Source organism: Coffea eugenioides, chromosome 2, assembly GCF_003713205.1.
Source record: "Coffea eugenioides isolate CCC68of chromosome 2, Ceug_1.0, whole genome shotgun sequence".
Lineage (NCBI taxonomy): Eukaryota > Viridiplantae > Streptophyta > Magnoliopsida > Gentianales > Rubiaceae > Coffea > Coffea eugenioides.
Window position 1 is genome coordinate 27,849,595 of NC_040036.1, and position 15,325 is coordinate 27,864,919.

At 38.1% G+C, this 15,325-nt stretch overlaps 1 protein-coding gene across 1 annotated transcript; it reads left to right on the forward strand.

Moving 5' to 3' along the window:
- The first annotated feature begins 1,919 nt into the window (after nt 1-1,919).
- LOC113760702 (probable LRR receptor-like serine/threonine-protein kinase At2g16250) lies at nt 1,920-6,759 on the forward strand. The gene is made up of 11 exons (XM_027303383.1): nt 1,920-2,042; nt 2,190-2,850; nt 2,960-3,088; nt 3,443-3,465; nt 4,227-4,637; nt 4,980-5,305; nt 5,640-5,775; nt 5,877-6,049; nt 6,235-6,364; nt 6,506-6,568; nt 6,642-6,759. The coding sequence occupies exons 2-11, from the start codon at nt 2,213-2,215 to the stop codon at nt 6,659-6,661; spliced, it is 2,049 nt and encodes a 682-aa protein (XP_027159184.1). The 5' UTR covers nt 1,920-2,042; nt 2,190-2,212; the 3' UTR covers nt 6,662-6,759.
- The last annotated feature ends 8,566 nt before the right edge of the window (nt 6,760-15,325 follow it).

Sequence of the window (15,325 nt, forward strand, 5' to 3'; positions counted from 1 at the left end):
GAATTGATTATAGGAGAGCTAGCTTGGCAACAAGGCTCTATAGACAAGGAAATATTTAACTCTGTTTCACCGCTCCATTGTCCCAGAAATTGGTCTTCGGTCAGCCGCGAGGTAAAGCAAAAGTTCACTGAGGTGAAAATCAATTGGAATCAGTTATCCTGTAGTGGTTATCGGTTTGGAAACTGTTCTTCATATCTAAAATCTATGTTAGCATCTAAACTTGTGAAAATAGATAATGATGAGCAAAAGCATGATGTTGCTGTCAATATTGTTCCTTCGCAACAAAATAGACCACTTGATGACTTGATATTTGATCCTGGAGGCGGTACTAAAATAGCAATGAGCAAAGACTGTAATGACTCTAAAATTGGTGCGGTTTCGATGCAAGGTATATTTTACATTGCAATAGTTGAACACCTTGTTTGCTTGATCAAAGGGTTGCCTAAATTAAGTAAGGACTGCAATCCTAATGTTGCTGTGGATGAGTACTGCTCTCTGTCTTCATTTTGGATAGTGAAAAACACTGCACTTGGGGTGAAAAAGGATGCAAATGCATTCATTTTCGTGTTCAACCCCGGTGAGGTTATCTTGCTTGAAAACTTCAACAATGAACAATTGAAATATGTACAGGAGTGCAGCTTCAAATTGCTTGAAAGAAGATGTCCACAGAAAGGAGAAGTAGAGAAGTGTACAACAGTTATCTATGGTGTCCGTATTTCCATTTGGCAACTTTCTACTCTTGCTATATGTGGTCACAAAAGTAAAATTGTGATTATGGAGGTTGGGGAAAGTGAACTTCTTAATGAGATATCTTCCCAATCTTTGTTATGGTGTAGTCAAATTGACTTTAGTAAGGATAATAGCACATTGGTTTACGGCATATTACCAGCAATAGTGTTTCAAGATAGGGATATCATACAGGTACATGCACCAGTAAAAGCTATATCAGTACTTGCTAATTTCTTGGAATTAAAAGAGGGAACAAATTGGTACTTTGGTCTGCAATTTCTGGCTGGCTTGGCCTGTAATGGCTACATAGGAATTCTCCTATCTGTTTCAAATCCAGGAGTAACAGCAGGACTTCTAACCTTGCTTGGTTGTGTTGATGCTAACCTGCAAGACCATTTGAAGGCAGTAGAGAAATCCCTTGGTTTGCATTATCCGGATCAAGCTGCTCTTAAAAGATTATTTATGGTTGGTGGTGCTACTTCTAGGATTTCAGCTCTTGTTGCTCAGCTAAAACTAATTCCAGGGCCTGACTTTGGGAGTGATGGGCAATTTAAAACTTTAAAGGTGGGAAACATTTTGGAGCCACAAGGCCTGGCTGACCACCAACCTTATCAAACTCAGAAGAATCAGCAAGCTTTGCTATTTCCTTATACTACTTGCTTGCTGCGAATTGCCAAATATCAATCTGAAGACTTTGTTTGGAAGCCTGGAACTTTGTTCGACATCCTTGAGGACAAGGATTGTTGCAAGGGGGAGGTATTGTGATGGAGTAGAGAAGCTATCTAAAGATGGAAGCAAGACTTATGCAGCAGGAACAAAGAAGGCGTGAATGTCAGAAGTAGAAAGGCGCAATCACTGGGCAAAACAGTTACAAAAGGCGTGAGTAAGCAGAAACCAGGAAGCAAGAACATAAAGGCGTGGATACCAAGAGCTGAAGGCGTGGACATTGGTTCAAGAGGTTGTCAAAAGCGTGGCCGACGAATCACGCCTTTCCTGGGGTTTCAGTTGTTCTAACAGAACTTCAAGCGCGGCAACTTGTAGATGCAACTTGCAGATGCAATAAGACACGTGTTTTGCTTTTATTTGACCTAGTTTTAGTAATCTGTTAGGATTTGTTAGTTTATAAGGAGGCCCTCTCTGCTCAAGTAGCAGCAGCTTTGAAACATTATTCCATCCAGATTCGTCTGTATTTGCTTGAGGAGCAATCCTCAGCTTCCCTCCCAATTTTTCCTACAATTCTTACCCCTTCTTAGCTTTTATCCGCCATCTCTGTTCTTGAAGTTGTTATCACGATTCAATTAATAAAAGTTCAGGTTCTTACATAAATCACTCTATTGATTCATTGTTTATTGATTCCTTCATTTTAATTTGTTCCTCCCTGGTTCCTGCAAAGAAACTCTGGCCTCTCTGGTTTCTGTACCATAACATTCCACAATTAATAGTTTTTGTCATCATTACAGGAAGAAGGGATTGATCATCATACATGGCTGTGATTTATGACAATTGGGAAAGGCTAGTTAGAGCTACTCTGAACAGGGAGGAGCTCCGGCTCATTGCTCTGAGAACCCCTAGTGAAGTTTCCTCAGTATCACTATTATCAGCATCTCCATCCTTTAATTTGAGTTCTCAGATCGGCCAAGTTTCATCTTTAAATTTCAGGAGCTTATCAGTTGGGGATTCATTTACGTATCGTCAAATTCTTCAAGCTACAGATTTCTTGAGCGACTCCAATCTCATCAAGCACGGCCACTCCGGGGATCTCTATTACGGTGTTCTCGAAAGTGGGGTTGAAGTGGTAGTTAAGAAACTTCATCTGTCGCCCGTAGACACAGAATTTTATTTAATATCAGAATTGGAAATTTGTGGGATGGTTTATCATTCCAGACTGATCCCTTTTCTGGGATATTGCTTCGAGAGTAGAAACAAAAAATTTCTAGTTTACAAGTACATGCCTAATAAGGACTTGTCCAATTTTTTGCATAGAGAAAGTGTCTCGGGTAGTGATGAGGGTTATAGCAGAGTACCACCGTTAGATTGGATAACAAGGTTGAAGATTGCAACTGAAGCTGCAGAGGGTTTATATTATCTACATCATGAATGTTTTCCACCCCTTGTTCATAGGTATCCCAAATCTATTCCAGGCAATTTTCGCTTTTGAGGGCTTGGGAAGGATTTTGAGTGTGGATTATTATCATAAGGCAATTCACTTGCTTCACTTTGATTCTTAAAGAGATATCCGAGCTAGCAGCTTTCTGCTTGATGCCGACTTTCAAGTGCATTTGGGGAGCCTTGCTGAGGTTTGTTTTGAAGAAAAGGACAGCAATCAGAACAGGATTGCAAGGTTGCTGCGGTTGCCAAAGTAAGTTTTTACTTTATATCGATACTTATAGCAGTTCTCTTATTGATGAACTTACAAAAATCGAGCCATAGGTTAGTATTTGCTTGGCTTAAATGTACAAATAAGGTTATTCTTGGGAGAGCATAGATTGATGCTTGCAGTAGCTGACAGTAACTATGATCCAGAGAATCATGTGAGAAAATAGAATAGATTTCTTAATTGTAATTTATGAGAGTTGCTTTGAGTCCTCATGTGCTTGGTACTTCAACCATATTAAATTAAAACTAGCCTCTTTCTTTTGACCAATTTGGCTTCATTTCTAAATGTTTCGTTTTTATTGTTGTTAGGTTTTTGACAGATTTTCTTTGTATGCAGGGGTTTTGAACAAAGCAATTCTGGTACGGGACTTTCAGATTACTTTTACATCCTGCACTTTCCTTCTTTGTTATCCTACTTGAAATGCCAGTAGCTTGACTGTTAGTTTTAGGGTCAATTTTTTAAAGCATCTGCAGAGCAGAGAGAGGTCACTAGCAATATCCAAAGATACAAAGATGGCTTGAAGCTGTTACCATGATCACCAGGAGCTCTGTTTAAAACAGGAATTGTTCCGCCTTATGTCAGTGAAATTTTAAAAAACTTGACACCATTGCCATCTAGACTATACTTGGCAAACCATCTTTCTTGACCACCTTGGGACTTTTTAAAAATGTTTGATATCCTTAGAATGACAGATGGTTTGGTTACTTTTCCCATTAGTTGTCTGTGGAATTTCTATTTTTGGCAAAAAGAATTTCTCTCATTCTGGTATAGCATATGATGTTGCAAAAAGAAGCAGACAGCATGGTCTATCACAAAAAAAAAAGGTTAAAAAGGAAAATTAGCTGGAGAAATGTTCTTTTAAGCAAACAACGTTCAAACAATGTGTTCTTGTGATGTTGTGAAAGAGTTTAAAAGGCAAAAGTATAGAACCTAAGAAGCTGATTCCTCTGCTTATGTGCAGAAGTAAGCTTGACTTTTTTAGGCAAATTCCTTCTTGTTCATTTAACAATTCTATTTAATCTGCTTCACATATAAATCTGGAGGAAGTTTGATTAAAAAGTCCAGAAGGTTAAGGGGCTGAACTGATTTCACTAGTCGAACTCTTATCTTGAATGACCAGGTACATCTAATGCAACATGTGCCTACGATGTATATTGCTTTGGAAAGGTTTTACTTGAACTAATCACAGGAGAGTTGGGCATCAGTGATGCCAATGACTCAATTATGAAGGCTTGGATGGAAAACACCCTGCGTTACATTAATCCAGACAACAAGAAACTCATTGTAAACATTGTAGACCCAACTTTAATCACACATGATTTGACGGAAGTATGGGCAGTTGCTTTTGTTGCCAAGGCCTGTCTCAGAGCCACACCATCTAAGCGGCCCCAAATGGAAGAAGTACTTGAGGCTTTACAAGGTACCAAATCAGCTACCTTCACTGTCAAAAACCTTCAGCGTGCTGGTCATCCCAATTCACTTGGCCCAGCTCTTACAAGGCCAGAAATTACTAAGGGATCTAAAGTACTAGGTAAATTTATCTGATTGCAACACTACATCAGAAGGTGCAACTATTCTTCTGATATTAATATTTAGTAATTCTTTGATATCTTTTTGCATTCAAGAAAAGAAATTTACTTGACTGATGATTTTTTGGCTGCCTTTTTCTTTTGCATTTCTTTACCACTTCAGTACTAACTTAATTTTATTGCATGATGAAATACAATGTGTACCAGATTAGTTTTCCTTGTATATGTTTTTGGTGTCCCCTTTAGTTTTGATTTTGACAGCATGGGAACAAGATCATTTCTAGCTTTAGTTCATTACGTACTGATAATCTTATAAATTTTAAGGGCTTATCGGTATGTTGTAGGATGGACAACGCCGTCCAACCACATTACCTCTTCATGCGGCAGCTCCAGTTCAGGTAACCATGAGTTCTCGGATGCTAATGGCACTGAAAAGGTTAAGCCAAATGGAGAGATCTTGGACAGCCCCAGTTTATGTGCTTTTACTTATCTGGAACTCAAGATTGCTACCAGAAATTTCAGAACTGACACCTTGCTGGGAGAGGGTGAATTTGGGAGAGTGCACAAAGGTTTGCTTCATTATAAGTCAACCGCAAAGAGTGGCACTCAATCACTAATTGCTGTTAAAAGATTTTACAATGACACTGTGCTAGGACTTAAAGACTGGCAGGTAATACACACTAAACTTGTCACTAACTTATATTTGACAGTCACTTCATATCCAGTATCCTCTAATTTCTCCTCACTTCACTATTTTTGCTCCAGTCTTTTGATTTGAGTCTCTAGCATATGCTTTACTGAGACCTTCATTTCTGTAAATGTATGCTGCTATCTCTTTTGCAGTAATTAATTTCCTTCACTTCTGAGGTAGATATAAGGACAACCCAGTAGATTAGTCCTCCTAATTATGATCTGTTAAGAAACTTTAACTTTCTTTGTCTACTGCAAAATTCTTCGGATTTGTTCCAATGTTTCACTTCTCTCCCCCTTCTTTTTTTGGTTAGGCTGAGCTAAACATACTTGGAAGGCTTTCTCATCCTAACCTTGTTAAGCTCCTTGGCTACTGTTGGGAGAATGAAAAGCCACTACTTATCTATGAATATATGCAAAGAGGCAGCTTGGACTCTCACCTTTTTACATGTAGATTATGATTCTGATTTTAACAATTTCAGTTAGTCTACCACCAGCTATACTGATCTGCCATCCTAAGAAATCAATTTCGTGTTGCTTTGATTCCATAGGGTACTCTGATGTTCAGCCACTTCCATGGGACATAAGGCTTAAGATTTTAATTGGAGCAGCCCGAGGTCTGGCATTCTTACATGCACTAGAGAGAAAAGGTTCCTTTAACCAGAAGAACATGGGAGAAGGTTTCTATAGATATTTCAAGCCCTCAAAGATTTTGCTTGATGATGTAAGTTGGATGCAGGATTTCAACAAATATTGATTTATTGCAAGCAAGATTTCTCATAAATTTGTTTGCCAAAGCTTGGAGGTTTCTGCCTACACTTAGGTTGCTGATTTCCATTGTTAACTAATGTTGACGACACCATATAAGCAAGACAAGCCTAATTTCCTTGTTACACAATTTCTTTGTAGGCATACAATGCGAAGATATCAGGTTATGGTGTGACTAGGATAGATCCTCCTGACATCGACTATGAAGCAGATCCCATCAAATGTAACCCGGAAAGTTATGTATATGCTGCTCCTGAGTATTATCCGACAGGTAATCCAACCAGAAATCTCAGTCACTTACGTACTCGAGGTTGAGCAGAAGCTCTGAGTAAACTTTCTTTATAGAAGTTTAATTTGCACAAGATGCCGAGAGAAAGATGTAGTCTCAATTGTGTTAATTCTTTTTAAACAGGGAATTTGCTTATGGAGAGCGATGTATATGGTTTTGGTGTTGTATTGGTCCAAATGCTGACAGGTATAGGTGTGAATCATCCAAAGTTTACGAGATCCAGGCTGCATCATTTCATTTCGTCTCACTTAACTAACAGGAGAATGTTGGAGAATATAATTGATATCCGCTTAGAAGGCAAATATTCTTCAAAAGGTGCTGTAGAAATGGCTCAGCTTGCTGTAAAATGTCTTATGTATGATCCCCTATTGAGACCATCAATGGAACAAGTTGTGGAGTTACTAGAAAACATTAAATCTGCGAATTGAAACCCAAAAGGCCTGAAGATAAACTCCTCTGCAAGACAGTTTTGCACGTGGTCAGAAGCACTTGATGAGTTGCATCATAGTTCTCCGCTTCAACAAAGGAATGAAGGATATGTATCCCATGATTCCCATCCACTCCATAAAAGTGCATAGTAGCTGGACTTGCTTTCTTAAAGAATAGCTCATTCTTTATCTGTTTTTTCTGTACACTTTGACCACTTCCAATTTGTGTTCACCAATCCCACCTTTTACAAGTAGTTAAGAGTTCATTATGTTGTTCTTCTAGCAGTACAAATCATATGAGCATAATTGATATAGCTGATCTTTCATCAGATCTTTTTTTTTTTGGTTAAAATCAACCAATTGATGTTCTTTGAATTCGTAGGAAATGTAACTTTTTTTTGGGGGAGTGGTGGTGGGGGGCGGGGGTGGGTGGCCATTGAGAAAATTTATTGTATACTAGTTTATTTGTCTATTTATGGCTGTAGTGATCCTATTTGTTTTCTGCCAATGGGAACTTCGTGTTTACCATCTTCTTCCCTGGATAAGTTGTACTAAATTTGATCTGCTGTAAACTGAGGGTTGGTATTTACGTCTAGCTAATGTTGGATATTGTCGAAGCAAATATGTTGACTTGGAAAAAACCAGGCAAGCAGACTTCTACTATTAAACAAAAGATGAACAAGAACCGAAAAAGGGGCAAAAAAAAAGGGACCTGTTGGCTTGGAATTAGTTCTTATTAACTTTGGAAGTATTGTATATAAAGAACTTTATATAAAGTGAGAATGGAGCTTGGGTTCTTGCTGGTCTTTCGTCCTCCAGCTCGTGTGCAAATCACGTGGCCTGCATCCCATTCATTTAAAGATTTAAAGAATGTATATAAAGTGGGAATGGAGATTGCCAAAACATTGGTCGTCCTCCCATGTGCAGTGCACATGCATATTTTGTAAGAATTTGTTTTTAGGTAGAATTCTTTTGCGTCTTGGAACTCAAAGGGAAAAAAAATACATAAAAAGCTCTTTTTTGTGTCTTGGAACCCAAAAGAAATCAAAGTATGTCTATATGAAAAGCATAAAAAAGGAACGATGCTTTAGCTTTAAGGGGCTCGAGGCAAAAGCCTCGTTTTATTCACCTCCTTCCTCTCTTACCATTTGCATCTTCTCTTTCTTTTCTCATTTCTCAAAAATCACCATTTGCAACTCAACCTCCTTCATGCCTCTCCATTTTTCCCTCTCTAAAAACCCCAGACAATTGTTATGACCCACTGCCATGATCATCATCTCTTTTCATATTAAACTTCAGTCTTCTACATTGACGGGATAAAAGCTCCCCTTCCTTAATCAATCAATGGACAATCTGGAGAAAAGGGGACGAGAAATTAACCCATCAATCATGCTGAATGCTTTCCTGAAGTCGCCCGAATTTGACTTCAAAGAATCCTTGGAACTAACTTCATTGCCATGGCATATTCCGGCAGTCTAAGCTTGCTAGGGCTCTTGAACGACACCAAAGCCATGAAGAGAAAGCGAGGGGAAGTGAAGGGGTGAACGACACCAAAGCTTGCTCTCAGGTTAGATTTTGTGCGTCTTTTCTTTAAGCAACCAGACCTTTGGATCTTAGGTGCTTAAGTTCATGTTGTACTTTACGTACTCAACCTCTGAATAACTGGCTTACTATCACAGTTTCCCTCATTTTTTTTGTTTCTATAGAATGGAAATGGTTATTTGGGTTGCCATGGATTAAATTTAAAATTAATAAATGTTCTGACTTCTGATATGGGCAGGGCTTGCTTGAGGGCCATTGTAATTGATTTTTAGATATTTTCTGTTATCTAGAATGCTTAAACATTTATTACTTGCTTCTAGGAATCTAACTATTGCTTGCTTTTACCCTTGTATCATCTGTTTTTTACCTTAGTTTGCTGCTATTGGCTATTCGCACATTATGGGGCCTTTGCGACATTTTCGTCTTTATGGAATCATCCAGTTTTATGAAATGAGTGGATAGAGTAACTGGAGGATGTTATTCATGTTTGCTTCCATTTTTTTCCCTGACTTCAAATATGCTAAATTGATTTATCCATTACATGACATTGGATCTAGGATTGGTTGCATAATTTCACCAATCTTATTAAATTTCTGAAATCTAAACATGATATGCAAGCCTACAAGATATTTGCGAACAGATGGACTAAAATTGCAAGATTGTTTTTAGGCAAGTATTGATGCAAGGTGATCAGATCTACTTTTTCAGTATTTCAATAATTCTGAGCAGTTTAGACTTAGTCATAAAAGGTATTCATTGGTGTGGCCTAATTTTCGTCTGTACAAATAGGATTGATAATGCTGTGAAGAGTCGATTCTCTACCATGTAAGAAGAAAGCAAAACATAAACCAGCAGCTAATAGCACAACCTTCATAAATCCATTTGAATAACAAAAAGAGCTCTCTCTCCAAGTCGTATCAATACAGATGGGTATCCAGGAAATTGCAGGACCCCTTAAAAAGATGAGGTATTTCTGGTGCAATAAGCTTCACATTTTTAGATTAACATCACGATCAAATTTAGGTACCAATAGTTTGTTATTGTAATTCAGTGCTTGAACCATGAAGCAAATTTGTTAAGCGTCTTCCTGTTTCTCCTGAAGTGCCATTGGTGGTATATGCGTATGTAGTTGTGTTTTCACTTGTTGCTTTGCTATTAGAGTCCTATATTTGCTGTTCGGTTGACAATGCAAACATGAACTATTTGGAAGTTTTGCAGTCTACCTTTCATCAAATTTCTTGTTTAAATTTGAGGGATTCCGGCTGAAAAGATTTGCATTGTGTTATAAGGCTGTAAATATTAGCCAATATACAGTGTAATAGAAAATTACTTATGTTTGTTCTTGTGTTGCTACAAAGGGTGAGCGCTACCTATTAGTTTTGGATATAGATTTTAATCCATTATTGTAAATATTAAAATTCTTAAATTAATTTTTTACTCCACGCGTGTTAAATTTTATTTAGCTATGTTATTTTCCCTGTTGCTATCTTTTTAGTTGCATCTATTTTACTCAATAACTTTACAGAAAATCAAATCCATTAGGAATGTTGTGCTTCATGATGAGTCAAGCTAAGGATCCTTTGCAACGGTTTCCTTTTGGAATTAGTTTACTTGGAGAATTAAGGAAAGCGAGTGGAGCTGGTGGAATGTGTCAGCAGTGGTCTCAGCAAATTAATACAGTCCGAATTTGGGAATTGATGAAAGTCGAACTTTGATGGAGCTGTACTTATTAACTTGGTGGCACGTGGGATTGATGTGATTGTTAAGGCAAGCTTATAGTGGTTATGGCGAAAAGGTTTGAAGGTAAATCCTGCCTAGAGCTGGTGAAAATGGAGGCAACTACGGCAACAGTGGAGTTGTGTGCAGTACCAATGGCTCAATTGTGTTAATGGAGAATGATCCATTGAACGTTACAGGGCAATTTAATTCCAGATCCAATGGCTCAATTGTGTTATGTAGAATGATCCATTGAACGTTACAGGGCAAGTTAATTCAGATGGGAATGATTTGTCACTCTTGCTACATTTGATACACATGTATTTAGATTAGCTTCTTGGTTTTTTTTTTTAACTTTCTCAGAGTTGAGCGAGGGTAAAAAACAATTGTAACGGAGCGCATGAGTTTTGCTCAATTTCCAAAGATTGTGGCCAACTTGCAAGTAGGATAGACTGATCAGCTTGCCAGTGTAAAATTAGTTGTCATGTTAGCTACTATTTAAATTAAGGATAAATGCTTTTCTTATCAAGATAGATAAAATAAAGTTTAGAATTATTTGCTTTAGACAAGTTTCATTCTTGTTAATCGTTTACCTATACCACCATTGACCCATTTGTTGGCTTCGAGGTTGCATCCATCTTTTGCTAAGATGCTTCATTATAGTACCGCTTCATTCTTTCCTAAGGCCTAAAACATGTGTGCAATTTATTTTCAACTACTGAATTATACTACTAAAAAGTATTCTCCTTAAGAAATTAACAAGTAATTAAGCACAATTTTTATCATTATTAACTTTTACTGGGCATATTCAAAAATATTTTTCCACCGTGCGCAAGCACGGTCATATTTTGCTAGTATCTTATTACGCGACAATACCCGAGGGGGATTTTCTTTTGTCCCATTCAACTAGACAGGACATAAATCAAAGATTAATAAAAGACTTGGGATTGAAGCCTTGAAGATGCAACCAAGACCATGGTTCGAAGTCTCAGCCGAGACCGAGACGACTCGGTGTCAGGATATGAATTTGTTGAATTGAGGTCTAATTGGGCATAATTCAATTAGAGGTCAAAACGATGTCGTTTGGGTTAGTAGTTAGTTAAGTCAGTTACTTAGCAATTGCAGGTTGTTAAGTTGTTATAAATAGGGGCCCACGCATGTAGAGATACAGACTTTTGAGTAATAACGTGTATCTCATTTTCTTCTTCTAATTCTGTTCTTCCTTTTCTCATTCTCTCTGATTCTCTCTCTCTTCAACCTTCTCAGTTCATTTTTCAATTTCAATTCCAAACCGTAATTCCGATATAAGCAATTGCACTTAAGTTCCTGACAAATTGGTATCAAGAGCAAGAAGATCCTTGGAACTTACCATTAGCAATGGCAGAAGGCACTAGATTCCGGTCATTGGAGGAGCAAGTGAAGAAACAAGAAATCAAGCTGCAGGAATTGGTAGAATCTCTCCATACATCATAGTCGGAGCAGCAGCAAATAAAAAAGGATTTGAAACAAGAACTAGAAGAGAGTAGCAAACGGATGGAAAGCCTATTATCAGGAATGGAGCAAAATTTTCTCAAAATTTTGGAGCAAAAGCTGAACAATCTTCTGCTAAGGACTCCTATGAAGGAGAAGACTACCGAAGGGGACGGAAGAATGCCAGTAGATCAGACGCCACTTTTACCAACTCCACCAGCTCACTGCAGGATACAAACAAAAGGCGAAGCTCAGAAACTCCTCAAGAAGGACTGGAGTAAGTTTCAGATTCCAAATCCTCCTAAAATTGATTTACAGCTATTTTCTGGAGAACATCCTAGGGATTGGCTGAGGAAATGTAATAAATACTTCTTGAATTATCAAGTTCCGAACGAGCATAAAGTTGAAATCATTGAAATGTATCTGGATGGCAAGGCTGACAAATGGTTTCAAGGTGTAAAAATTGAAAAGCCTAGATTAGGATGGGAGGAATTTGAAGATCTGTTATGTAGGAGGTTTAATGATAGATCGTGTAAGGATATAGTGGAAGAATTCAATAAACTGCAACAAATAGGCAGTACTGAGGACTATCAGGAGAGATTTGAGGAGTTGAAGCCTTTGATGATGCTCAAAAATCGAAACCTGGATGAAAACTATTTTATTTCCAGTTTCATAAGTGGACTTAAGGAAGAAATTAAGCCTGTGGTTAGGATGCTGAAGCCTACCACACTATCTGAAGCTTTCGAGCTGTCTCAATGGCAAGAGCAAGCCATAAGAATCCAGAACAAAAGCTCCAAGGAAAACACCAGGCCAGTGGGAGAAAACAAATTTGGCATAACAAGAAGTACTAACACCTCTGTTGGAACCAATTCTTACAAGGTCCCTGCCACTAGCAATTTTAAGCACACTAAGTTTAGGAGTTCACCAGGGGATACTAGAGAGCCAACAAAGTTGTCTGCTCAGGAGTTGCAGTATAGGAGGAGTAATGGTTTGTGTTTCAGGTGTGGAGAGAAGTATGGAATGGGACATCAGTGTAGAGTACGTCACTCAAATTGCATGACACTAGAAGAGGAAGAGGATTCTGCATTTGAGGATGCTCTTGGAGAACAAGATGAGCAGACTGGGAATCCTGGACAGGCCATGGAAATGTCACTGCATGCCTTATCTGAGGCTCTTAAGAGGAAGACTATTACACTCTTTGGAATCTTAGATGGGGAGGAAGTGATGATATTGGTGGACACTGGGAGCTCAGACAGCTACATTAGCAGTGAGCTTGTAATTGGGATGGACATAAGCTATCAGTGGGTGGATCAACCATTCTCTGTCATAATGGGAAATGGATCATGTGTCACCAGCAATGCAATATGCAATGGGGTGCAGTGGAGGATTAATCAACACAACTTCAAGTATAACCTTAAGGTAATGGAACTGGGAGGTTGGGACCTAATCCTAGGAGTGGACTGGATGACACACTTCAGTCCCATCACATTCGACTTCCAACAGCTCAGGATATCCCTGCACCATGAGGGAAATGAAATCCACCTACATGGCCAAGCAGATAACTGTGACATGGATTTGATCAGGGGCAAGGACTTAAGAACATTTATAGAATACAAGAGATAGATGTGTATGGCTATGAGTGGCCAACAGGACAAGGATAGGAAAGGGGAGTCAGAACCCACACCTCAAGAGGTAGAGGCCCTGCTACAAGACTATAAGGATGTCTTCCAGACTCCTAGCTCATTACCTCAAAGTAGGAGCGTAGACCATGAGATTCCTCTCAAACAGGAGGCTCAGCCATTCAAACTAAAGCCTTACAGATATCCTCACTGTCACAAGGAGGAGATAGAGAAACAGGTTACTGAAATGCTGCAAAAAGGTATTGTGAAACACAGTAACAGTCCCTTTGCCTCCCCTGTACTACTAGTCAAGAAGAAGGAAGGCACCTGGAGGTTTTGTGTGGACTACAGGAAGCTGAATGAGATCACTATCAAAGACAGGTTTCCAATACCCAATTTAGATGAACTGTTGGATGAGTTATCAGGAGCTGTGTTTAAAACCAAGTTAGATTTGACTGCAGGTTATCACCAAATCAGAGTGAAACCACAGGACACCTTTAAAACAGCCTTCCAAACTCACTGTGGCCATTTTGAATTCTTGGTGATGCCTTTCGGCCTCACAAATGCCCCTGCAACCTTTCCGTCACTCATGAATCAGGTGTTCCAACCTTACCTGAGGAAATTTGTCTTAGTTTTCTTTGATGATATCCTGATATATAGCCCCACACTGGAAGATCATGTTCAACATCTAAGGACTGTACTGGAACTGCTTAGAGATCATCAACTATATATGAAGAAATCCAAGTGTGCGTTTGATAGGGTGTTAATTGTTAGTAATTTTATTGTTAATTTTCCTCTTTATCCTTGCCAAATATTGTTTTAATTGTCAATATATATTTATATTTGGTATTTGGATATAATTTCAGAAAGTGGAGCAGAAAAGTGCTAAAAGGGGACCTTCTTGAGAAGATTTCTCTACGCGTGAAAGCTTCTAAAAGCTTTCCACCATCAGCCCAAATTGTGCAAACCAACGGAATTGCTGATGAAGAATTGAATTTATATGATGAAATCCACTAGCAACAAGAAATCAAAGCGGGGACCACGTAGAAAGTTTGTTCTTATTGTGGGAGATATACTCATTAGCCATAGGTGGACTTTGATGATGAAAGTAGCTTTTCTATTTGCTTCCTACGTAACTAGTTCTCTTATAAAACTAGTGGAGAGGAGAATGAGAAGATAGCTGGAGAAGCTATTAGACTAGTTTTGGAGTTTTCTCTCAAAATAAGCTCCGTAGGAGGATAGAGGAGTTTTTAGTTTTCTCTCCGAGGGATATTCCAGAGGAGAGAATAGGGAGTTGTTTTGGTTTGTTGAATTCTAGTGTGCAATTTTCTTATTCTCTTCCGAGAGCTTTGTTATTCACTCTCTCAATTATCAAAGAAAGATGATGTCTTTAAATTCAATTGAATTGTGTGAAGATTTTCTTATGAGGCGTGGCTAATTTTCTCATCTAGTCAAGGATCAACGCGAAGACGCAGTCTCAAATATCTGTGAGATCTAATTAATTTTACGTGTTCCTTAATTTGTTAATATTTGCATGTTTTCTATTTTAATTTCCATGGGATTATTTTGTTAATTGGATATCAAGGGCCCGATGTGCAATTTGACTTATTAATCTCTTGTCAAATTAATCAATTAAATCCGTAATTGTTTAGTTGGTTAATATTAGTGACAACTAGTATTTTCACATACTAGGGGGACATGCAATCTGATTTAAATAACCCTCGTAGCGTGTTATTAATTTGGGTTAGGCTTTTCTAGTTTTTAATGCAATTAGGAAATTAATTCCTACGGTCGTACCTAGGAGTATTTCCTGGTTAGGGGTAATCAACGGTCGTACCTTGGTTATTAATAAATTAAGGAAAAGCTGGTCGTTAGAGTTTATCGGCGACTATAACTAGCCTGTTAATAAAATTAAGTGAACCTTTGCATCAATGATCGGATGAATGGACTGTGTCTGCGTAGTTGTATCCTTGGCTAGAATTTATTTATCATTTATTTAATTGCTATTTATAATTGTATTAATTAATTATTTATTTTTGGTTAAATTATTTAATTATTTTTAGTTAAATTGTTTAATTATTTTTAGTTTATTTCTGATAAAAATCCCCCGTGTCCCGAACTTGAAAAGAATCGAATTTTTCCCAGTCCCTGTGGATTCGACCCTACTC

Excerpts from the sequence above, each read along its gene's own strand:
- LOC113760702 (XM_027303383.1), top strand. The coding sequence starts at position 2,213 with ATGGCTGTGATTTATGACAATTGGGAAAGGCTAGTTAGAGCTACTCTG. Across the intron at positions 3,466-4,226 it reads TTTTGAACAAAGCAATTCTG|GTACATCTAATGCAACATGT; the intron begins GTACGGGACTTT and ends TTGAATGACCAG. Across the intron at positions 6,050-6,234 it reads CAAAGATTTTGCTTGATGAT|GCATACAATGCGAAGATATC; the intron begins GTAAGTTGGATG and ends ATTTCTTTGTAG.